The sequence below is a fragment of the Pan troglodytes genome, chromosome 1 (genome assembly GCF_028858775.2).
Source record: "Pan troglodytes isolate AG18354 chromosome 1, NHGRI_mPanTro3-v2.0_pri, whole genome shotgun sequence".
NCBI classification, from domain to species: domain Eukaryota; kingdom Metazoa; phylum Chordata; class Mammalia; order Primates; family Hominidae; genus Pan; species Pan troglodytes.
The window spans coordinates 220,490,170-220,513,816 of NC_072398.2; the positions used below are offsets into that span (position 1 = coordinate 220,490,170).

The window sequence follows — 23,647 nt, forward strand, 5'->3', positions numbered from 1 at the left end:
GGACTTCCTACCTGGTAGATTGCTTGGCCAGCATGGCCACGTAGGTGACCACGAAGCTCTGAAACTTAGCCCGTTGTTCCTCCCAGCGGTCATCTACTGAGTAGTAGTTGGGCAGGGGTGCTCCAAACAGGATCTCACTGCGCAGGAGGGAGCTCTTCAGATTGTCTGCAGAGAGGCCCTCATCCACATACCAGTAGAACTCAGGGTGAGTCATGGCCAGCTCCAGGGAGCCTGCAAGGACAGGGGTGGGGGCCCCAAGAGTTCAGCCAGTCAGCTCCCACCAACCCTCCCTCAAGGTCATCCAGTCTCATTGCAGCCCTGCCTCCCAGGATTCCCCCTGTCCATATCCACCAAAACTCCACCCCAGGCCCCACAACCTCTCTCTGACCCTGCCCCACCCTTCCTCAAGCCCCATCCCTAATTTACCTAAAACGAACCCTATCTCAGTCTTCTTCAACCCCAATCATTTCTCCTGTCTTCCTATGGCCAGATTTCTGGTTCTGTATAACCACATCCTGGCCCTTTTCTTAACCAGCCTCACACCCGAGCCCCACCCCACGATTTCTCTACCTCTGACCACAGCAGAACCCCCCACCATCCTTCACCTGGGTCTGCGTCCAAGCTTCCCTCTTCAGTTCCCTCTTACGCTCATCTCACACCTGAGCCCAGCCCTTTTCACCTTCCCCTCCGGCCATGCCCAGGACTCAGTTCCAGACTGACTGGGCCTGGGCCTGGGCCAAATCTCCATAAAGAGCTGTATGAAACCTGGACCTACGCCCCGTCCCAGCATCCCGGCGGCTCACCCCGGATGTCCGCCAGGTCCTGGCCCATGCCGTCATAGTAGATCTTGCCGCCCCTCTCGGTGGGAAAAAAGTAGGTCATGAGCGAGCTGGGGGGCGAGCAGTAGGAGTAGGAGCCCAGCGGCAGGTCCTTGAGCACCTCGTGGGGCTTCCAGCAGAACTCCCGGAAGCCTGGGTGGTCCATGATCTTGCGCTCGATCTCATGGATCGTGACCAGGCGCTCACTGGTGAAAATGTTGCGCTCCGCGTCGCCGCGCGCCAGGAAGATGAGCTCGATGCGCCAGTGCGCGTGCGTCTGAGTGTTGGCACTCACATAGGCGCGCGAGTAGTCCCAGCGCGAGGCGCCTCGGCGGGCACGGCTCTGATTGGCCGCGACTGCCGCGTGGGGCGGGATGCTGGGCTGGTACCGCCCATTCTTGCTCAGCCGCTGGTTTCGCGGGTCTTCACTCTGGTTGGCTGCCAGATCCTCCAGGGGAGGGGTCTCACGCCGAAGTCGCCCGCTCCGATTGGCTGTGGGCTTTTGAGCCGCGGAAGTGTCCCGGTAAGGGCCTGGGCCACCGAGTGAGGCCGCGGGGATGACGCGGGGGGCTCGGGAGGCTTGCCGCGAGCGGTTGCCGAGATGCAGCTGCTGCAGCTGCTCTGAGATAAGGCGCTGAAGCGTCTCGGAGGTGAAGTCGGCCAAATCGCGCCGGTTCCGCCCCCAGGATCCAAACTGGGACTTGAGCGCCAGAGTGAGAGCATCGAAACGCTGTGAGGCCTCGTGGTTGCGGATCTCAAAGGCGTTGTAGGAGATGTCAATGTCCAGCGGTGGGTAGTAAAGGAACATGAAGGCTGACAGGGCCATGGGGATGCTGCAGCCCAGGAAGAGCACCAGCCCAGCACAGCACGGATTGGTGAAGGCCCAGCCCAGGGTACTCCAGAAGCCCGAGGCTGGGGGTCGGGAAGCCAGGGGCCAGTGCCGCCAGCAACACTGTCCCCCTGCCCCAGGTTGGGGCCCTGGCTTCTGGGCCCCTAAAAAGGTTTCACCCGTTGCTTCTTCCTCCTCCTGCTCCTCCTCTAGCCACACATCCTGCAGCAAGGGGTCATCCTCCGTGTCCATAGTCTGCAGGAGAGGGAGAGGGTCAGCAGGCTAGAGAGACAGTGAGGGGAAGGTGCCCTGTGATGCAGTTCGCCCAACCCTAGGTACCAACCCTGTCCACTCATAACCAAATACTAATACTGCAATGGAATTGCATCAAGCATGCATCAACACAACTGAATTAAACCACCGGTAAAAAATACAAAGAAAATTCCTGTTATTTGCCCATCACTTCTCCCTTTTGGGTCTTGGCTTTTGAGGCCACAGAAAAAAGGAAAATCGCAGAACAATTGCAAACAGAAAAGATGTTTCTCCTGGGGTGAGGGATTTTAAAAAAAAATCTGACTACACAATTTTCTAATGCTTGCTGCATCCTCTGACTTTAGAACTCAAGGCCAATGTAAGATGTAACTCCACTGCAACCACTCTCATTTAATGAGCAACTGTAAAGTACCTCTAGGAAGTATCAGGGTGCAAGGGAAAGAGCATGATCTTTGGAATCAGGCAGACCCTGATTTGGATCCTGGCAGTATGAGTATCAGCAAGGCAGTGAGCCTCCCTGAACTTCAGAGTCCTCATCTATAAAATAGAAGTGGCCATTGCTGCCTCGTACGACTGTGGAGTCAAAGGTGGAAGTACTCTGCAGTCTGTGTAGTATGTTAGTTATCAGTCACATAAGCAGATTTCCCTGCTCCCGGCTGGGGACTGTAACATGCTCAGCCATTGCCCAGGAACTGTGCCAGGGCTAGGTGCCTGTCACGGCTCTCCTGGAGAACCCTCAGTAGCTTCCCACCCCTTCTATGGGGTGCTGCAGCTGCAGCACTGTTTGTCAGGCTCGGGCCACTTAATATGCAGCTCCAGCAACATCAAACCTTTGGGCATGGGCAGGGGCCAGGCATCTGCCTCCCAGAGACTTGAGCGCAGCAGCAGGAGGGCCTGGCAGGAGAGGGCAGGGCTGGGCAGCCCGAGGACTCCAGCGGGGTGGCCCAAAGAGAGGAGGCTTTCCGGCATCCCCGGCATGGCCTATCCCCTTTGTCCTGCCTGCCCTCTGGACAGAGAGAGACTCATTATCCAGTTAGATGCTAGGCGGTAAGAGGAGGAAGCTAATTGTGCTAGCGCTAGCTAATTAATGCTGCCTTTCCTATTAACATTCTTTGGAGTGCTCCATTTCAATTAGATGATCTGTCCAGGAAGAGAGGCTGTCGTCAGTCCAGAGAAAGTAAGCAAGAGGAGGTGACGGAAGGAGGGAAACAGAGACAGAGACAGAGGAAAAGAGGAGAGAGACCGAAGGGAGAGTGGAATGGTGGGGGATGAGGGAGAGACTGAGATGCAAATAGGGAAACAAAAGAAGAAACAGAAAGGAAGAATGACTGAGGATGAGGGGGAGAGGAGGGGTGCGCAGCAGAAGACTTGCAAGAGAGAGGCCTGGAAGGGGTGGGAATTGCTCCTGTAATATGCAAGATTCGTATTAATGAAATAATTAAACTTCCCATTTGCAACGCCCTAACACGAGCCTGCCAGCTTGCCGAGGGGATGGTAACTGCTCTGAGTCCCGATTTGTATTCGCACTGGAGGCAGCTCAGACTCACCCAATCTCCAAAGGGAAAAACCAAGTCTGCATGTGGAGGTGAGTGTGGGAGCCTCTGCCCGATTCTTGGCCTTAGAAGAAGAAAGCTGATGGGAATAAGGTGGAGAGGGGAGGGGCCGTGTTTGCAGTTTTCTGGGAACTAAACCCATCCATCCTGCCCGTGCCTCAGCCTGCCTTGTGGGGAGTACAGTTTACAGTGTGTTGGTGTTGCAGGGGGTCAAAGGCCAGGATTCTGGGTCACAGCAACACTCCTTGGGTGATCTGAAGGCCCCTTGATCCCATTGCTATTCCACCAGGAATGCCATCCCCGTCCCCTAGGGGTCCACATTGAATTCATCATGCAAGTCCTTGCTCAAGCGTTACCTCTTCCAAGAAGCTTTCCCAGATCTGAACCCCCCAGCTTCCTGTCTAAGCTTCTTGCCATCCTCACTAGATTTTGCCTGGTAAAAATTACTGTGGGGAAGGGAGGGAGAGGCAGTGTAGCAGCGTGTTAAGAGCTATGGCTTTGGGGAAGGGAGGGAGAGGCAGTGTAGCAGCGTGTTAAGAGCTATGGCTTTGGAGGCAGACAGACTTGGGTGCAAATCCCAATTGTAAGATTTAGGGCAGGCAGTGTAACTTTGATGAGCTTCAGTCTCCCCATCTGCAGAACGGGTATAACAGTACTCACCGCAGAAACTGTCAGAAGGATGGCGTACACAACAGACTGAGTACGGTGCCTGGTAGGTATAAGTGCTTGGGAAATGACAGCTACTATTCTTTCATATGCTACTTCCCTCCAAAGGCTGGAACCCCTAACAGATACATGTAGCTGGCTGTGTTTTCCAAAGATGGCTGCAACAATATCTGCCATCTCACATGCTTATCTCATGATGTGACTTTGACACTCCTCCCATCAAGCAGGCAAGGCTGCCAAAATCACCAGCCCACCCAGATTCAAGGGGAAGGAATGCAGGCATTAGGAAATAAAGGAAGATGCAGCTTCCTTCTGGCTCTCTTCGGACGCTCATCCTTGGGATCAGCCACTGTGTTACGAGAATGTCCAAACTAGCCCATGCGGAGAGATCACTCGTAGGACTTCCTGCTGACAACCAACCTGACAGCCAGCATCAACCACCATGTGATGTGAGCATGTGAGCGACGCTGCTGCAGACAATTCCAGCCCCCGGTCATTGAGTAACCACTAGCCTTGAAGTCTTTCCAGCCGAGGCCCAGATACCACAGAGTAGAGCTCAGCCATCCTCTCCTGTGCCCTGTCCTGACCCGCGGAATGCACGATAGTTATTATACATCTCTACACTCCGGGATGTTTTGTTACATAGCAATAGCAACTGCAACAATTGCAGTGAAGCCTTGTTCTGTATGTGTGGCTCCATGCCCTGCAGACAGCATTTGCTGGATTTAAGTGACCAGAAAATTGGGCCCAGCCACTCCACCTCCCAGTGAGAGCCCCACAGGCGGGTAGATGTGAGCTTTAAGGGAGCAGGGACTTACTTGGCTGTCATATTCCCTGCTGGCTTCTCGTGGCCTAAAACACCCTTGGGGAGGGGGGCAGTCAGATATTTGTTGAGACAAAGAAGGAAAAGGAGTCTCCGATGAACTTGGGTTAGGTATTCAATAGAACTTTCCCCTGGACAAATGAATTAACAGCATTCACAGCAACCTGGATGAGATTAGAGACTATTATTCTGAGTGAAGTAACTCAGAAATGGAAAACCAAGCATCGTATGTTCTCACTGATACGTGGGAGCTAAGCTATGAGGACGCAAAAGCATAAGAATGATACAATGGGCCGGGTGCGGTGGCTCATGCCTGTAATCCCGGCACTCTGGGAGGCCGAGGTGGGCGGATCACGAGGTCAGGAGATCGAGACCGTCCTGGCTGACACAGTGAAACCCCGTCTCTACTAAAAATACAAAAAATTAGCTGGGCGTGGTTGCAGGCGCCTGTAGTCCCAGCTACTCGGGAGGCTGAGGCAGGAGAATGGCCTGAACCTGGGAGGCGGAGCTTGCAGTGAGCCCAGATCGCACCACTGCACTCCAGCCTGGGCGACGACAGAGCAAGACTCCGTCTAAAAAAAAGAATGATACAATGGATTTTGGGGACTTGGGGGGAAGGGTGAGGGGGCAAGGGATAAAAGACTACAAATAGGGTGCAGTGTATACTGCTTGGGTGATGGGTACACCAAAATCTCACAAATCACCACTAAAGAACTTATGTAACCAAGTACCACCTGTACCCCAATAACCTATGGAAAAATTTTTTAAAATTTTAATTTTTTTTAAAAAAAGAACTTTCCCCTGGACAGAAAGGGCAGTCGGATTCCAAGCCACATAAGCATAGGCAGGGGATATAGCTTCCTCCGGATTGGGAAGGATCTGGAAGAGTGTGAAATGGACAAGGCAGTAAGTGGATTTGATGAGTTCTTGGTCTATCATGCACCCTCCCCACCCCGTGCCTGCCTTCTCAGTCTGCCCCCAACATGAAAAGTGCCACAAGGGAATCACACCAGACTGGTGGTCAACCCACGTGTCTCCAGGCCTGGCCCAGCCACCAGCTTTCTGGGTGGCCCTGGGTATGTCCTGCCCTTCTTGGGGCTCTGTCTCCCCTATCTCAGAGCGGGATGGTAAAAGCCCAGGTCCTTCCAGCTGTGCCACCCCTGGAGTCTCCAAGAAACCCCAGCTAGCCCTTCCCACCTCCCAGTCTGCAGCCCGAGTAGGGCAGTAGCCGTCTGAGAGTCCCTCACACCAAACTGAGGCTGGGCTGGTAAGGGTGGAACACGAATGCCTCAGCCAGCACCTCCCTCCGCAGGCCCCTCCACAGCTGGTAGGATGGGCAGCAAATTGTAAATTTGTTTTCCTTCCTCAAATGATGGGAATTGATTAGCTTAGCAAGGAGCTCCAGCTGCTCCGTGGAAAGGAACCAAGGTGGTTCCTGCAGTAGCTGTCATTGATTCAGACAAAGCCCGGAGTAGGACTAGGAGGACTGTGGCCATGGGGGTGGAGTGAGGTGGGGTAGAGTAGGGGCTGTGATCAGGCCTTTCTGGGCCCTGGGAATGTTCTTCTCAGTGACCAATGCCCTTTCTCTCTGCCTCTGTCTCTGTCTCTCTCTCACACATACAGGCACACTCAGAGGTAGTCAAAAATTAAACTCTGGGCCTTGCCGGGGCCCATGAATCAAGGTGGACGCATATCCACGAAACCAACCATCCTCCTCTTGGGAAAGGCAACCGAGGCAGCTGCTTAAAAGAGAACAGGCCCTAGGGAGCCTCATAAGGAAAGACTTCACCCACTTTCAAGCCCAGGCTTGTGGAAATCCAAAGCCATATCTGCAGTCAAATCCCAGCTTTATAACAGAAGAAAAAACGCACATCTATATGCATTTAAAAACCCATTAATAGCAGTAACCTGTTTGGGAGGATTATGGGTGATTTTTATTTTCTCCTTTGTACTTGTCTGTTTCTAATTTTTCTGCAATGATCAGGTATATCCTTACTTTTAGAATCAGAAATAAATGTTATTTAAAAATAGAATATGTGTGTATGTGTGGGGAAGGGATTTTGCTAACAGCCTTCAACTCTTTGAGGAATTACTGTAATAGGCAGGGGAGGAGGGCTCTGCCCTCCGAGGACAGAAACCAAGGAGAGTTGGCTTAGGTTGTAGCAGGACAGCGCCCAGTGAGAAAGCAGAAGGACCTTGGACAGGGGGAGCTGGCAAATGCCCTGTGGGTGAGTGTGGAATCACCTATTCCCCTGAGATGGGGAGAGGGATCGTTCAATGAGCAGGAAGTAGCTAATGGCCCACTGGACCCAGAAGAGACCTGAGTATACCTTGTCCAATGCCTTCATTTTACACATGGGGAAACTGAGACCCCAGGTCAAGTCAAGGAGAAGGGACTAACCCAAGATCATCTTATCAGTGGCAGGACCAGGATTCCTGGATGAAGTTTTCACTCTACTCCATCCCCAGATTCTGGGGGCAGTTTTTGGCAGCCCCAGGAAACAACCAGACCTGGGGTGAGATGGCTTCTGGACTCAAAATGCCAAAATAGGAGAGCTATTTTTGTTTTTGTTTTGTTTTGTTTTTTGAGACAGAGTCTCGCTCTGTCACCCAGGCTGGAGTGCAATGGTGCGATCTCAGCTCACTGCAACCTCCACCTCCCGGGTTCAAGCGATTCTCGTGCCTCAGCCTCCTGAGTAGCTGGGACTACAGGCATGCACCACCACGCCTGGCTAATTTTTGTATTTTTTAGTAGAGATAGGGTTTCACCATGTTGGCCAGGCTGGTCTCGAACTCCTGACAAGCGATCTGCCCGCCTTGGCCTCCCAAAGTGTTGAGATTACAGGTGTGAGCCGCCACACCCAGTTGGGAGAGCCATTTTTGAAGTTGAAGAGAAAAGCCAATCTTCAAGTCACAGGCCAGATGGACTTCCCCATTTGGACAGAATGGGGCTTTGGTGGGAGGTGGTGTTGCCTCAAAAACACCCCCAGGCCCCTGCCAGGCCTCACTCCTCTCCAGAGCAGATGGGGCTCCCAGGGATGTGAACCCATGCCAGAGCCTCCCTGTGGTCCTGTTTATAACTTCCCTCCTCTGGCAAAGGATGACAGAACCCTTCCTTCTCCACTCCCCCATACCAGCCAGACTATTAAAATGTAATCAAAAAATCACATTAGACATGGAGATTTGACTTAAACTACGTATATGTATATACAATTTAATGGCAATTAGGAGCTAATCAGCTTTTTCTTCCTGGCTCAGGATGTTTTGCCTTCCCTGGTTCAGCTCTGGTCCTTGAACATCTTGAGGTCTTTGATTCTCTTACCCTTGGGTCGAGAGTTTTGGATAGAGGCTCAAAATGAGTTATTTTGAGTTGAACAGCTCCAGAGAAGGGAGGAAAGAAAAGAGGAGGCCTTGGTGCCTCCCAGGCATCACTGTCCTACGTCCTGATACTCCGTCTTCTGAGAATCCACCGCTCTCCGGATGTCCTGGCTATGTGCCAGTCATCAGAATCCCAAACCTTTCCCCGAGACCTGGACACTCCACCTAGGCCAGGAGGCTGGAGAGGCACTGGAGATGTGGTGGTGAAATTGGGGCAAAATCACACACATGGAGTGAAGTCAAAAGCCCAGCTAGTTCAGCCCAGCTAGTTCAATGCAGAAACTCTGACACCCATTAAGACCATCATAATAATTAACTCTGCATCTACCACGTGCCAGTACTCCTTATCCATCCTCTGTCATCCTCACATCAGCCCTGCAAGGACGCTAGGGAAGGCATTATGAGCATTCACTTTTTACAGAAGCAAAATCAGAATCAGAGAGGTTAAGTGACTCCCTGGTGGTCACACAGCTACTAAGGGGCAGAACTGGAGTTTGAACCTCAGGTCTATTGATCCTAAAGCCCAGGCTCTTTTGGCCATACCAGGTAGCCTATGAGCTCTTTGAGAGCTGATATGTCAGTACTTGTTGAAGAAACCCATTGCCTTTTAGCAAGTTTGCACCATCCCCATAAGACCACAGATCACTCGGGGCCTGGCAATTCTGCTTTCAGCAGGTGGCAACTCAGGGCATGATGTAAAGGAAGTCTCCCACCAACCTCAGAAGCTTGGCTTTCCCTTCAATGGGTCATGGGTGTGATGGTTAATTCTATGTGTCAACTTGACTGGACTATGGGGTGCCCAGATATTTGGCCAAACATGATTCTGGGTGTGTGTGAGAGAGAGAGAGTGTGTTTCCAGATAAGATTTTTTTTTTTTTTGAGATGGAGTCTTGCTCTGTCGCCTAGGCTTGAGTGTGGTGGCATGATCTCAGCTCACTGCAACCTCCACCTCTGAGGTTCAAATGATTCTCCTGTCTCAGCCTCCCAAGTAGCTGGGATTACAGGTGCATGCCACCATGCCTGGCTAATTTTTGTATTTTTAGTAGAGATGGGGTTTCGCCATGTTGGCCAGGCTGGTCTTGAACTCCTACTTCAAGTGATCCGCCCACCTCAGTCTCCCAAAGTGCTAGGATTACAGGAGTGAGCCACCAAGTCCAGCCTCCAGATAAGATTAGCATCAGTACACAGAGTAAAGCAGATGGTGCTCACTAATGAGGGTGGGCCTCAACCAATCAGTTGAAGATCTGAATAGAATGAAAAGGCTAAGAGGGAATTGTTTTTGTTGACTGCTAGAGCTTGGACATTGGTCTTTTCTGGCCTTTGGACTCAAGCTGAAATATCAGCTCTTCTTGGGTCTTCAGCCTGCCAGCTATCAGACTAGAACTTACACCATTGGCCCTCCTGGTTCTCAGGCCTTCAGTCTCAAACTGCAACTATACCATCAGCTCTCCTGGGTCTCCAGCTTGCTGCCTGCAGATCTTGGGGCTTCTCAGCCTCCATAATCACATAAGCCAATTCCTTCTAATAAATCTCTCTCTGATATATATATGCTATTGGTTATTTTCCTCTGGAGAACCCTAATACAATGGGGCCGTGAAGCATCCCAGAGAGAAAGTAGGAGTGAAGCAGGGAGCCCCATCCTAGCAGCTGGATCCTAGGGCCCTCCCAGAGTCTTCTCTGAAGAGGTTCCAAGTCCTACCTAGAATCTCAAATGAACATGGCAACAGAGCCAGGGAATGCCTTCCAGATCCACAGAGGAAGGGGTATGGCTGAGTGACTTTCCACACTTGTCTGAGCTCTTTCCCCAGCAAGAAGATCCTGAATCTATCACCCCATATCTCCTGCCCCAGCCCCAGGGAAACCTGGCTTTGTGGCTGCAGCTGAAGCAAGCACCTACCTCTACTCCCCATCACCCCTGCTGTCCCCTAAGAAACACGATCTTTGTTGGCTCAATTTGCCAGCCGGAAATTCAGAGGGGGTACAAATGACCATTCCTCTCTGCAAAGAAAATCTGGGCTTATTATTAGAAGCCCAGGTGGGGGTGGGGAGAGGAATCGGGTGGGGGCTCTGTGGCGAGCCTGTCCAAGCCCCCCATTTCTCAGAGAAGGTCAGGCTGCACAGATGGAGTGGATGAAGGATGACTGGCCTCCTGGGGCTGACAGCTGGTGAGGAAACTGTGGGCGCTGACTCGAAAAACCCAATGGCTCAATATTTATCAGGCAAACAAGCTTTGCCCGGGTCAATATATCACCTGAGGAAACGTCCCAGCCAACACCAGAGGGATCCAGCGTTCATGGGCACAACAGCCACTATCACTTTCCCTGTTCTGTGTCCCCTCTCTAGTGGGCTCAGTGGGACAGAACCCGACCCCCTAACACCAAGAGGGAAATCTGTAAAATGGGGATGGTGATACTGCTCCCCTGCTGAACCAGAGCAGCTAGTACGATTATTAACTTCTTAGCCAGCCAGAGCCCAGGACTGGCCCCTGCTGTAGGCAGGTCCTCAAGTCAACTGGAGCGGACTCCTTTATTCTCTGCCCCAAAGATCCTTGGACTTTTACGTGAATCGGAGTCACTAGGCATACTCGTTAAAGTGCAAACTCTAGGTCAGATTCCAGGTCAGAGGAGGTGGGGCCCAGGAATCCGGGTTTTGTTTTGTTTTGTTTGTTTGTTTTGAGATGGGGTCTCACTCTGTCACCCAGGCTGGAGTGCAGTGACACTATGATGGTTCACTGCAGCCTCGACCTCCCGGGCTCGAGTGGTCCTCCCCCTCAGCCTCCCAAGTAGCTGAGACTACAGGTGCATGCCACCACACCTGGCTGTTTTTGTTTTTTGTTTTTAATTTTTTGTAAAGATGGCGTTTTGCTAGGTTGCCCAGGCTGATCTCAAACTCAAGCAATCTTTCTGCCCCAGTCTCCCAAACTGTTGGAATTACAGTAGGTGTCAGCCACCATGCCCAACCTGGAATCTGTATTTAAACCACCTCCCCAGGTGATTCTGATACAGGTGGTCCAGAAGCATTCTTGGAAAACCCTTGCTGCCCTGGTCATCCTCCCCTGTTCCCAGTGGCTCCCTCCAGCAACTGATTTAGCCTTGGCCTCCCCACACCCCTCCACCGTGGCTCACATGTGTCCCTGGGGGTCCGGGGTATGGACTCAGGCTGCTGTATCTCTAGCCAAGGCTCACTCCTCAGGGTGTCTTTTCCTCCATCCATGGGGAGGGAAGAAATGATGGCATTTGGGCCAGCCAGACAGGGGGATACAAACAGCACACCCAGATCTGCCAAATAGCTCTTCTTGGTAGGGCCAGACAGTAAAAGGAACTAGAAGTCCAAGGGCTTACTATCTGCCAGGCCCCTTAAAAGGGGACTGGGTGGGGAATTTACCATCCATTGAGTACTACTGTGTGTCTGGCACATGGGAGGTGCTTTATTTATTTATATCACGTCTGATCCAACCCCCACCCTACAAGGCTGCTTACAGAGCTGGGCTGGATTGGAGCCTCTGGAGGTAATGTCAGAGCCCATCCTTTTAGCCACCGTGCCCTGATGCCAAAAGGAATTCCACCCGACTAACCCTCTCTGGCCACCTCCTGCCCCTGCCTACACAACTCAGGCCTCACCTCCAAGACCCATCAGCACTGGATCCTGGAGCCCACAAAGCAGCCTTGGCATCAATGAGGAAAAGACAATGGAAGCTTAATAAAATCAGCAACATGGCCGGTCACGGTGGCTCACGCCTGTAATCCCAGCACTTTGGGAGGCCAACACAGGCAGATCACCCGAGGTCAGGAGTTTGAGATCAGCCTGGCCAACATGGTGAAACCCCGTTTCTACTAAAAATACAAAAAATTAGCCAGGCATGGTGGCAGGTGCCTGTAATCCCAGCTACTTGGGAGGCCGAGGCAGGAGAATTGCTTGTACCCAGGAGGCAGAGGTTGCAGTGAGCCAAGATCATGCCACTGCACTCTAGCCTGGGCAACAAGAGCGAAACATCATCCCAAAAACAAAAACAAAAACAAAAAACCCCAGCAACACTTACAGAACCTGTGAAATATGACCAGGTTCCCAGATGCCCCTGGCCTGACGGGTCAGCAGGTTCCTGGAAACTCTCACTGCAGGCCTTGGCCAATCCGTCCAGACCGCCCCCACCCCCGACATCTCTCCCACCCTCAGTCCCAAGTCCTGGGTGTATGAGGCTGGAGATCACAGCTGCCAAGTACAGAGGAACCTCTGGGCCCAGCAGCCAGTCCAGCACCCCAGCCCCTAGACTGCTGGGTTAATAAAAAATAAAAAGAGCCCAATGATATATGACCAATAACTACGGCCATAAAAGCCAAATTGGATTTCTTCCTGGCTGATGAGCTCAGGGCCCTTTTCATTCTGAGACATGATTAACAAATATGTAAAACAATTCTCTCAGCATCTCATCTTGGGATCTTGCTGCAAGTTCAAGCTTGGGGGCAAGGGAGGTGGAGGAAGCAGGGGATCTGTGCCTGGGGCAGCAGAAGTGGCCCCAAGGACTTGGGGTTGGAACCTGCCTGGCCACTCGCCTGTGTGACCTAGAACAAGTCACTTAACATCTCTGGATAGGTAGTTTCTCCGTCTGCCAGATGGGGAGCGGGAAGAGATGCTCTCTAAATCTTCTGCCTCTGATTCGCAGTCAGAGAATCAGACTGAGGCAGAGCAAGGGGAGCTGGATGCTGGGAGAGGCTCCCCGTCACCTCTCTGCAGAATAACTGGAGGGGGCAGCATGCAGGGATCCTGCTGTCTTTGGAGGGGAGCACGCACAGGGGCCTGGCCAAGTGGCAAGAACAGCTGAATAGCCAATAGCCATGTACTGGGTGCCATCAGCTTTGCTGGGACACAGCAGGTGGTCACCTGCCAGTTCCTAGCTCTGCGGAAGGCTTGGGAGACTGCAATCCCTCCTACAGCCCCAGCACGCCCAGACCACAATCTGTGGGTCCAGAGATGTTGCAAAACTCTTCTTTGCCCCATGGCCCCCAAAGAGAAGCTGGAGGATACATCAGAAGCTAAACGTGCTCAAACCTGCTGAGGGGCCGCCATGAGGCACTCGGGATGGAGCTCTGGGAGAGGGCTGTACCCGCAGCCTCACTGCCTGGGAAGGAACAGAGAACCTTAGGGCAAATCTCTTTCCCTCTGAGAACTTGGGGCTCCCCCATCCCCTGCTGCCTGGGCCTGTGAAGGGCTGAGGAGACCAGCAGCAGATGAAAGGGGCACAGTGAGGAGATGGTGGAGGCTGCCCTTGTGTTCCTGAGCCAGAGCCCTTTCTCTTCCCATCCTCAATCCTCTCATCGCGGGGGAGGCGGTGGGACTGAATCATGTTGCATCCATGCAGCAAATTCCAGCTTCCAGGTCATTTTTGCGTAGGTTTTCTCCTCCTAGGAATTATTTCCAATTTGCAGACAAGAAAACTGAGGCTAAGGAAGTGAAGGGACTTATTTGAACCTGATTTCTGATGAGCTCAGTACCCTTCTCACTGTGGTAGATTTTATTTGAGTCTTACATGTTTGAAAATCTCAGGGTCCTAGAATCAGTCCTCCCAACCCCCACTTGGGTGTCTGTGCACGCATGCACTCACGTGTGTGCAAACACACACACACACACACACACACACAGAGCATCTGCCCTCAGCCGTTCTGGTCACAGCTTAGGTACAGCGCTGGCTGGACTGTGGGTCCCACGGAAGGGAGGAGGGTGGAGACATGAGAGACTGACCTTCAAGTTCCCCATCACGGGTGCCCAGGTGGAATCTCACCTTCGGTGCCCACCCAGGTCAGTGGCTCCAGGGAAGGCTTCCTGGCTCCCTTGTTGAGTGACAGCTCAGGCATGGATAGTGGAGAGCAGGTGTCCATCCAGGAGATGGGCTCAGTACCCCTCAGCTCCTGGGACCAGCACAGAGGCCCTTGCTCTGGGGTGGGGGGAGTCTGACACTGGTCTCAGCCTCAGCACCCCCTCCACAATGATGCAGCTGCCTATGGAGACAGGAGTCGGGGGTTGGTGCTCAGCCTCTAGGGCTGGGGATGGAAAGTGGCCCCTCAAGTACTGACCCCCTCCAACTCTGCTGCCTTTCTCATAAAATGCTTGGGAGGCTCAGGGCCCCAGGAACTAAGAACTGCTGCTCCCAGCCCCAAAGGCCAGGAGAGACCCAGCGAAGCTACCTGGGCTCAAAAATCTCAGACTGCTTCCCTCACACCCCCACCCTGCTCAATGGTGGAGTGTTATCCAAAGTTTAATGGGAACGCCCCTCCCCACGCACCAGTTATTCCATGATAACGGGGCTCCGTCTATTCCATGATAGAGGGCCAGGACACAGAAGTGTGACACAGGAGAGAGGATGGGGTAATTTAGGGCTGGGGAACCAGTTGAGAAGGTCAAAAGTGTTGTAGGGTCCTTGGGGTCCTGAGGCAGCAGCTTCCATCCGCTTTCAGCCTCCTGGGTTCCAATCCATGCCATAGCCAGAAGCCAGAGACACCCCAAGACCAGAGGGTCCTGCAGAATGGGATGAGGGTGGGGCAGGCAGTGAGAGGGCAACGCTCAGGGAGTCAGTCTCTCTACTGAACCTGAGCCAAGGGTGTTCTGGGCCCCTCATTACTCCAGGACGGGGGAAGCAGCTGGAGGAGGTGAAGCCTGGGAATGCTCTGAGAGTAGGTCTGCAGAGGGAGAAATAAGCTACTTAAGCTACTTAGTCTTTTAGGCTGGTGACAGCGGGAATGATGCAAATTGATTCCTATTCAAGTGCTGTCCCAGGCAAGGTGGTGGCAGGGAAGGCAGAAGCCTCCTTTTCCCGAAGCAATCACCTCCAAGTGCACCTGCTGAGCCTCAGAGCAACTTCTGAGCAGGGGTAGCGGTGGCAGCCGCCCCATTACCCCAGAGCTGGGCTCAGCTGCCCATTCTCCATGTAGCTGCCCATTCTCCATGTCCCCTCAGGAAGGGAGGACATCCAGGACTCTCTCCAATCCAGAGCCAAAGCTCCCTCTCCCCCTCCCCAGGCTCCTCCGACTCAGGGCACTCTGCTGCCGAGCAGGGTGGCTCCTCAGCTTTTCCTGGGGTGGGGGACATTCTTTCAAGACTGGGGGGATGAGGACAAGAGAAGGACCCTTCCCTTTGTCCATACTTGGGGTCAGGCCCTGCCAAATCAAAGCCCTGACTGTCAAAGTCCCTCAGCCCCATTCCCCAATTCATACATTTACCAATTCATTCACTCATTCTAACTTCATTCACTTATTGGTGCTTGCTATATAAAATAAGGACTTTCTGTTAAATCATCATAATCTGGCTGGGTGTGGTGGCTAACACCTGCCACCCCAGCACAGTGGGAGGCCAAGGCAGGCAGATCACTTGAGCCCAGGAGTTCAAGACCAGCCTGGGCAACATAGGGAGACCTTGTCTCTACTAAAAGTAAAAAACTTACCCGGCGCGTGGTCATGCGCACCCGTAGTCCCAATTACTCAGGAGGCTGACAGGGGAGGATTGCTTGAGCTCAGGCATTTGAGGCTGCAGTGAGCTGTGATTGCAGCACTGCACTCCAGCCTGGATGACAGAGAGCTTATCTTAAAAAAAAAAATCATAATCTTAACTTAGTGATGTCTTCAACTCCTTTCCTCCTGAAGGCTCCATGAACCTTTTCACCCCAGATCTATTCGCATGTTCATTAACTCCCAAGAACGCCAGTTGGCTGACATGTCCCTGTTCATTGCAGATTCCTGGCTCTGTTACTCTGGGATCATCTGCTGTAAGTCTCTGGAGCACCAGGTCGGAAAGTCAGAAACCCTTGGAGGGAACCCACAGCAGCTACTAGCTTGTAATGCACACTCTCAGCCAGCCTTTTCCCAGCTTCCCCGGCTAAAGAAGGGAAGGGGGCGGGGGTTCTCTTCCGGCTGCTGACACTTCTCCAAAGCCTGATTCCTCTCTAATGTCTCCCAGGCCTGGATTGCAGGGAGGAACAAAAACCAACATCCTGCCTTTGTGAAGTCACAAGATGATGCCTTAAAACCAACAAATACTTTTCAACCTGGGCGTCCCCACACACGATCATGTCCAGAGGGGTGCAAGTCTCAGCTGTGTCTACATGGAAGGAAAAGGGGGAAACATCTGGATGAAAGCCAGCAACGTCCTGCCACTCTGCCAGATGCTGCCCACATCTGGACATTCAAAAAGTGATCTGTTCGGTGGCTTAGCAGTCGAGAAGCAAATGGTCAGCCCACATCACCCTATCCATCAGAACACAGAGCCCGAGTCCCTATGCACAATTACCCAGATTACTGAAGGACTCATAAGGTACTTTGGCTTCAATCATCACTCATCCTCAAAGGCCCAAATCAAGTGAAAGTAAAGGCCAGAGTGTGGGGCTCAGTCCTTGTGCGCATGGCAGCTGGGTCCCATCTCCACTGCTTATTAGTAAGCTGCTTAGACTCTCTGCACTTCACATTTCTCATCCTTAACATGGAGATAACAGTGCTATCCCCCTTGCTGAGCAGGTATGAGGATGAAATGAGATCATATCTGTAAAGTTCTAAGCTAGGGCCCGGCAGGTAGTAAACATTCAAAATATGTTGACTGTTATTATCATGATCATTATCATCGGGGTGATTGCCCTGCAGAGCTCCCCAACGAAGAACAGAGAGATCTCCCAGGACACTGCAAAGGTCAATGCAGTTGCAGGGTGTGGGGGACACATACTTTTCCCAAACCTCCCAGGAACACCAATTTGCCACAACCTTCCCCACCCTGACCCCCGTTGAAGCTGCCTTCCCCAGAGACAAGAAGATCACCACATCCTCCTTCACGACAGGAGTGGCTTCCAGCTGGCAGTCACGTCTCCTCTATTAACAAGGCTTGGCAAAGGACACATCATCCAGGTGCCAGTGTATGTGCTGGACGCCCCGAGCAGATGGCTGGGTGGAGTGAGCCTTCTCCACTGCACCCTCCTCCTACCAAGACATCAAGCTCATGGACAGTCTAGTTGCACTGGGGGCAACACCTACAGGAAACCTTCCTCCTGACCCTGGAGAGACCACTTGACTGGATCATGCCGTCTCAGCCCCAGGGGACAGCTGGGTCCCTCTTCTACTGTGGTGGGGGGCCTGGCTGAGACACCATTAATCATCTATCACCTCTGCTCCTTCAGCTAGAGGTCCTGGGGGGTGGGAATGGGGACTCTGATGAGCTCTACAGGGACAGAGACAGAGACCTTTCCATTAGGTTGGTGCAAAAGGAATCAGGGGTTTTGCCATTACTTTCAATGGCAAAAATCACAATTATACTTTTGCACCAACCTAACACTTCTACAAGCCCACACCTGGCACACAGTAGGACTGCTCAGGCAGATGCTTGTGAGATGGGAAATAATGGAGAAGGCCTTTTCTGGCAAAGGAGGTTGAGGTCCCTGGACACTATCTCCCAGGACATCACTCTGTGGTTCCAAGAAGTGCCCCTGTAAATGGTACCTGCTAGAATCTAAATCCATGCCAATCCTTCCCACTGTCCTTACCACCCCCTTGTTCCCAGGTCAAGCTCACTGTATACAGAAACACCATAACCTGCCACCCAACAGCCTTTTCCAAACTGGCAGGTTCCCCATCTGGTTTGCTCAGAGGGAGGAATGGATGGGAGGAAGTAAATTGCCAAGATCAAGGGCATGCCGGGAGTTCTGCAGACGAGACCCTCTTCAGCATCTTCTCTCCCGAGTTCAGGGAGAAACATACCCAGACCTTACACTTCACTAATGCCCACAGGGGATGGCCCCAGGATGCTGCACCGGGTTCTTCCTTCCAGGTTTTGGCAGACACACAGCCTCTGCTGGTACACATGCCAGCAAGCGTGACCAGCCTGGAGGTGTAATATAAAGAGCCTGCCGCTGCCCATCAGCTCCTCCGCCCCCTTGGCATTAGTTCCAAACCTTCGCCTTCTTCACCCCCAGAGAGAACCAGCCAGCGGGGCTCTGCTGGGCTCCACCTGCCTCCTCACCAGCAGTGTGACCTTGAGCGGGTGACTTGACCTCTCTAGCCTCAGGCCCTTCCATTGTGAAATGGAATCAGAGCACCTCCCTCTTGAGTGGTTATGGGGATTACATCAGTTAAGGTCCATGAAGCATTTAGCACACTGCCTGGCATGTGGCTAATGTCAGAGGGGGTGCAGCGGAGAGGACTGGAGCGATGACAGCAAGCAGCATTTCACCTCTGCACTTGGAAGGAAGTTGTTAGGTTTACTGGCTGCATCAGTTAGGTCCCCTTCCCTGGTGTGGTTTGGACAATTCCCACACACCCAAGGAAGCCAGTCCGGCTGCCTGGGAAGATCCCTGGCCTGGGATTCTGAGACTCAGGCTCTGCTACCAACATGCTGTGTGATGCTGGGCAACTCACTTGCCCTCTCTGAAGTAACTTCCCCATCTGCAGAGGCTTCTCATATCCTTGACCTCTTACAGAGTTAAGTTGTCTTTCACACTCCAAGGTTCACAGCTTGAGTCCCATTCCAGACTCTCACGGGGACTCAGCTCCGGCCCAGCCATGTCTCAGAAACCTTGAGTACCCAGCCCAGGCCACTGACTGATAAACGCAGGTGAGGGTACTGCCCTTCACTTCTGGCCTGTCTGGCAGAGGAATTTACATTCTTTTGAAACCCATCATATAAACAGGTTTCTCGACAAGAAAATATTTATTGAATGACAGTAACCAAAACAACACAGGGTAGTTGGCAAAATGGGGGTTTTTGCTTCATTCAGATCAAAATCTGATCCCAGCTTGGCCTCTTCTCGCTGTGTGACCTTGGGCAAGTCTCTTCACTTCTCTGAACTTTGTTTTTCCCACACATTAAATGAGGATGACAATTCATGTGACATGAGATGGTGGCAAGGCTTAAGTGAGACAGTCCACGTAAATGCTTAGCAGCTGGCACATAGTAGGTATTTAACACATGGCAGCTATGATTGGTTGGTATTGTTATCACCAGCCTCCCATCATAAGGCGGAGGACCTGAGGCCATCATCCATGTCTGGTGCCTGTTTCCAAAGAGCTTTGACAACACACAGACACATATTCCTCGCAATCCTCCCGCCCGTGTACCTTCCAGCTGGTGCAGAGTGGAGTGCGGCTGTCTGGTCTCCCAGCGGCCAGGCAGAGAGTGAGCTCACTGGGGGAGGCTCTGCCGCCATCCCTGGACTGGTCCCGCAGCATCCATGCCTCCGGCCTTTGTTGGGCAGCTGCAGCGTGAGCCGCACTGTCTGCCCGTGAAATGCGACTTTTGGAAAACATACATATTTGTGAGTTGGAGCATGTTTCTATTTTGGGCCGACACTGCTCTCTTTATTTATTTTCCCTGGGCTTCGATGCTTTGGAATCTAGCTTGGAAGGGTGTTTTGACAGACTTTGACACCTCTCCCAGCTCCTTTGGCAAGACACCATGCTTGGGTAGGGGGAGGGCAGACAGAGAAGAAGACGATTTCAAACGACAAGCCCTCTTCCTTGGCTAGGACTGATGGACAATCCCACACCCCTGCCTCACTGTCCCAGCCCTCCGTTTCTCCACATTTGGGTGTGGGGAGGAGTATAAGAGGGGTTCAGGTGGGGAAACCATTTCAAAGAGGGGGAAGGGAACCAAAAAGGCTAATCACTGAGCTCTCGATTTTAACAATGCTAACATCATTATCAACACCTATAGTATTGTTATTGTCAACCATCACTACTACCACCCCACCATTTTGGGGTGCCTACTTTTATTGCTGGCAGTGGGCTGACTGATGGCCCTTAGGGACACCACCTCCTTGCTCAGCATCTCATTTGGCTCATCTGTGAAGGCTATTTTTGCCATCCCCAGCTCATAGGGCTATGAAAAGAGGCTGCTTAGCCACATGGTGGTGATGGCCATCTTCCCTCTTGGCATCAGAGCCTGGCCAGCAACCAACTGCCCATGGGCAGTCTACTTGCTTGGGTCCAAGGACATGAGGCTGATTGCAAAGCCCCTACTCACTGGGCAGGACCTCTAAAGCTGCTCTCAGCTGTTCCCTTCTCTGTGGCCATTTACAACCAGCCCAGTGTCTGCCACTTGGGAGGAAGGACCTTAACTCAGACAATTCCATCCACCGCCTTTGATGACTAGGGGAATAGGGGGTGGGGAGGATGGGGAGACGAGGGAAGTATGTCTATACTAGCAGAGAAAGGGGCTTAAACCATCCAAGGACCTGGCGATCATGAGATCCAGGTTTAAATCTTCTATTCATTCATTCGTCCATTCATTCATTCATTCACCACACATCTACCAGCAGAACCGGTGGTATATGCAGAGGATATATAGACAGTAGAAGTAATGCCTGCCCCAATGAAGATTGCACTTCAGCAGTATGACCTCAAGAAAATTACTTGACATCTCTGGTCCTATTAAGGAAATCATCTAAACATCCCTCACTCAGGGAACAGGATGACTTCACTAGCGGTGGGTGCTCTAAGGAAGGGGAAAGGTAGGGTAATCTTTGGGGTTAGAATCACAATTTTCAATCCCACCCACACTCAAGAGACTCACTAGAGAGTCAATGTTCCAGATTATTAGGGCCAGAAAGTGACCCTACAGGTCACCTCAGGCAGTCCTTTAACAGACGGGAAACCTGAAGCTCAGAGAAGGGAAGTAGTTTGCCAAAGGGCAAACTGGGAGTCTGTGGTTAAGCTCGGACTAGGATCCAGGTCCCCTCACTTCCAGTCCAGTGCTCCTTCCACCACACCATGCTGGGACTATTCTTCTTTCAACCCAGTTTCTGGATTTGAAGGACAACAGCAGGAGAGGTGTCAAAGGGCAAGCCAGGTCATGGCTACGAGATCTCATGGCTAGCCAAATCTCGAGGGGGGTTCCAGAATGCTTCACCCAAAGTTCTTGGCCCCTTGGAGAGATCACTGGGGCTCTGTGGCATCTGGCCCTAGAAAACTTCCTGGGGAGGGGAACAGAAGCTGCTGAGGCCACGGTGGAGGGCCGTCAGATTTCCAAAGAGAGAGTAACGGGGACATGGAACCTGCAGTGAAGAAGGCAAGTCTGAGAGAATGGAGTCAGCTCCCCCTAAGGGTCAGCTGTGCCCACATCCCAGCAAAGACTGGGTCAGACCCAGCCTAAGGAAAGTTGGGGAGAGAAGTGAAGACAGTGGGGAAGGATGACTGGAAAGACCAAAAAAAGAGGGTGCATGTGCGTGTGTGTGTGTGAGAGAGAGAGAGAGAGAGAGAGAAACCTGGGGGAGGGAACAGAGCAGGGAAACAGAGGGTACAAGCAAAGAATGCGGACCCTGATTGTACATGTGTGTGTCTGGACTAAGGTTAGAGAAAGAGGAGTGAGTATTGAGGTAGAGAGCCAAGCAAAATGGACCCTGGGCTGAAAATGGAGTTTCTGTAAGGCACCTGTCCAGGCTGGGCTTCTGCCTGGAGCTTCCACCGAGCCACAGCCTCCTCCCTCCCTCCAGAAGATCCCCTGGTCCCCTGGCAGGTGTCGTAGTAGGAGGTGGGGAGGGGGTGTTTGCTCTAAATCCCCATGCTTCGCCCATAGGAGCAGGACAGAGTGTGTGTGTGTGTGTGTGCACGCGCGCGCTGGGGGTGGAAGTGTGTCTGTGCTTGGGAGTCTGAGTGGCTTTGTGAGTCACTGGGCATCGGTGGGAACACCAGGTGGTGGGCTCTGGAATCTGGGGCTTAGTCAGTGAGTCCGGAGACAGCAACCTCGAGTGCGGAGCGGGGGCGAAGATGCTGCCCAGGTCCACGAACGTGTGTGCTTGTGAGATCTGTCCGCCCACGTGCGTGTGAACCGTGGGTCTGCGTGGCTTGTGTGCGCCTGAGGATTGTGGGTGGGTGTGTACTTGCGCGAGTGTATGTGTGTGGACTGTTTTCCAGTGGTCTGTAGATATGTGTGTGCGCATGGATGGGTGTGAGTGTGCGCGTGGACTGTGGGTGTGCGCGGGCTTCTGAGTTTCTAGGGCGGCCGCGAGGCGCTGTCCGCGGTGCTGACCCGGGGAGTGTGCTGACGGAGACCCGCGCGCAGTCTCGCAGTGAGTGGGGGACAGCGGGAAGCTGGCGCCGGCCGTGGAGCAGAGGCCGAGAAGAGAAGCCCCCAAGGAGGCGCCTTCCCAGCCCTGCTGCCGGCCTCCCCAGGGAGTTGGGAAAAGTTCTCCCGGCGGTGGGGTTGGCTCCCGGGACTCGGCGCCCCTTGCGCTGGGAATCTTTCCCGACCCTCAGCGCCGCCACTGCCCAGCTGCCCACTCCACCTCCACCCTCGTTCGCGTTCTCGGCAGAGCCTGGGGACCCTCGCGCGCGCGGATCCATCGCTGGCCCGGCCCGCCCCAAGCCCCCACGCGCCCTCCCCGGCCGGACCTGCAGCCAGGTTAATCGGGGAAATGTCCCTCCGAGAGCACGAGTACGCTAGGTAGGGGGTGGGTGGAGGGAGTCATTAGCCTTACTCTGTCCCCTCCCTCCGCTCTAGCATGGGCGAGAGCCCGATCCAAGGGCGGCTTCAGACTGACGCTCAACTTTTATGGACCCAGATATCCCTCAGAGGGGACAAGCAGGGGCCAGAGGTCGGAAGCCTTGCCGTTCCTGGACATCCAACATCCAACTCCCCTTGGCCGACCAAGAATGCTGCAGTCCCGCGGGGAGATGGTGCGGAGCTGGGGCCCGGTCGCAGAGGGCAAGCTTGGGTTCTGTCCACCCCTGACCGTCTTTCCCGGGGGGCTCCGAGGCCCGCATCCCGGGCTGGCTGGAGAGCGAGAGAACTTCGCGCGCGGCGTCACGCAGGTCGGGGTGCGGACGGCGCGGAGGACTTCCCCCTCCTCCTAGCAATGCATCCCCCAGCCCAGAGACCAAGCCCGGATGGCGCCCCGCGGCCGTGCACTCACCTCGGCCGGCCGAACGGGGCTAGGCTGAGCTGCCGGCGCGGGAGGGAGTGCGCAGAGGGTCGGGGGGCGGCGGCCACCACGCTGCGCAGACTCGTCTCCTCGCGGAAGTCGCAGGGGGAAGCTTCTCGGAGCCGCAGGAGGCTGGGGCTCCCCCTCCGCTCCAGAGCAAGCAGACCGCGGGAAGCTGCGCGCGAATCCCAGTCCTCAGCTCGCAACCCGAGCACTCCGCGCCGCCGCCGCCTTTTATTCGCCACCCGCCTTTGTTTGGGTCCGGGCTCCTACCACGGGTCGCGGGGGTGTCCGAGCCAGGCTCCGGAGCCGCGCTGCCGCCCAGTCCCTGGCGCCTCTCGGGCTCCGCGCCGCCGCGCCTTGAGTCAGTGGCCGGCGAGACCCTGCGCCACGCCGCGCGCTGCGGTCTCTGGGACCCGCTGTCTG

The 23,647-nt window shown here is 53.5% G+C and overlaps 1 protein-coding gene and 1 long non-coding RNA gene across 4 annotated transcripts in view; one reads left to right on the forward strand and one right to left on the reverse strand.

Annotated features, from left to right (window-relative positions):
* Nucleotides 1–23,430, reverse strand: part of DISP3 (dispatched RND transporter family member 3) — a 56,200-nt gene extending 32,770 nt beyond the window's left edge. Inside the window, exons 1-3 of one of the 2 annotated variants that reach the window (XM_016953978.4) lie at nt 23,213–23,430; nt 804–1,902; nt 12–231 (exon numbers count right to left, since the gene is read on the reverse strand). In XM_016953978.4, the coding sequence (XP_016809467.3) occupies nt 12–231; nt 804–1,899 (1,316 nt within the window). In that variant the 5' untranslated portion in view covers nt 1,900–1,902; nt 23,213–23,430. Of the gene's footprint in view, nt 1–11; nt 232–803; nt 3,411–23,212 lie in introns of those variants that run through there. The other variant, XM_016953981.4, reaches the window with a different exon arrangement.
* On the forward strand, nt 2,026–6,995 carry LOC107974889 (uncharacterized). Of its 2 annotated transcripts, none has more exons than XR_001717962.4 (3): nt 2,026–3,505; nt 4,113–4,185; nt 6,586–6,995. It is a non-coding gene; the product is annotated as an uncharacterized LOC107974889 (long non-coding RNA). The 2 variants fall into 2 exon arrangements; XR_010155009.1 differs by having other exon boundaries at nt 2,129–3,505; nt 4,098–4,185.
* Nucleotides 23,431–23,647: the final 217 nt, after the last annotated feature.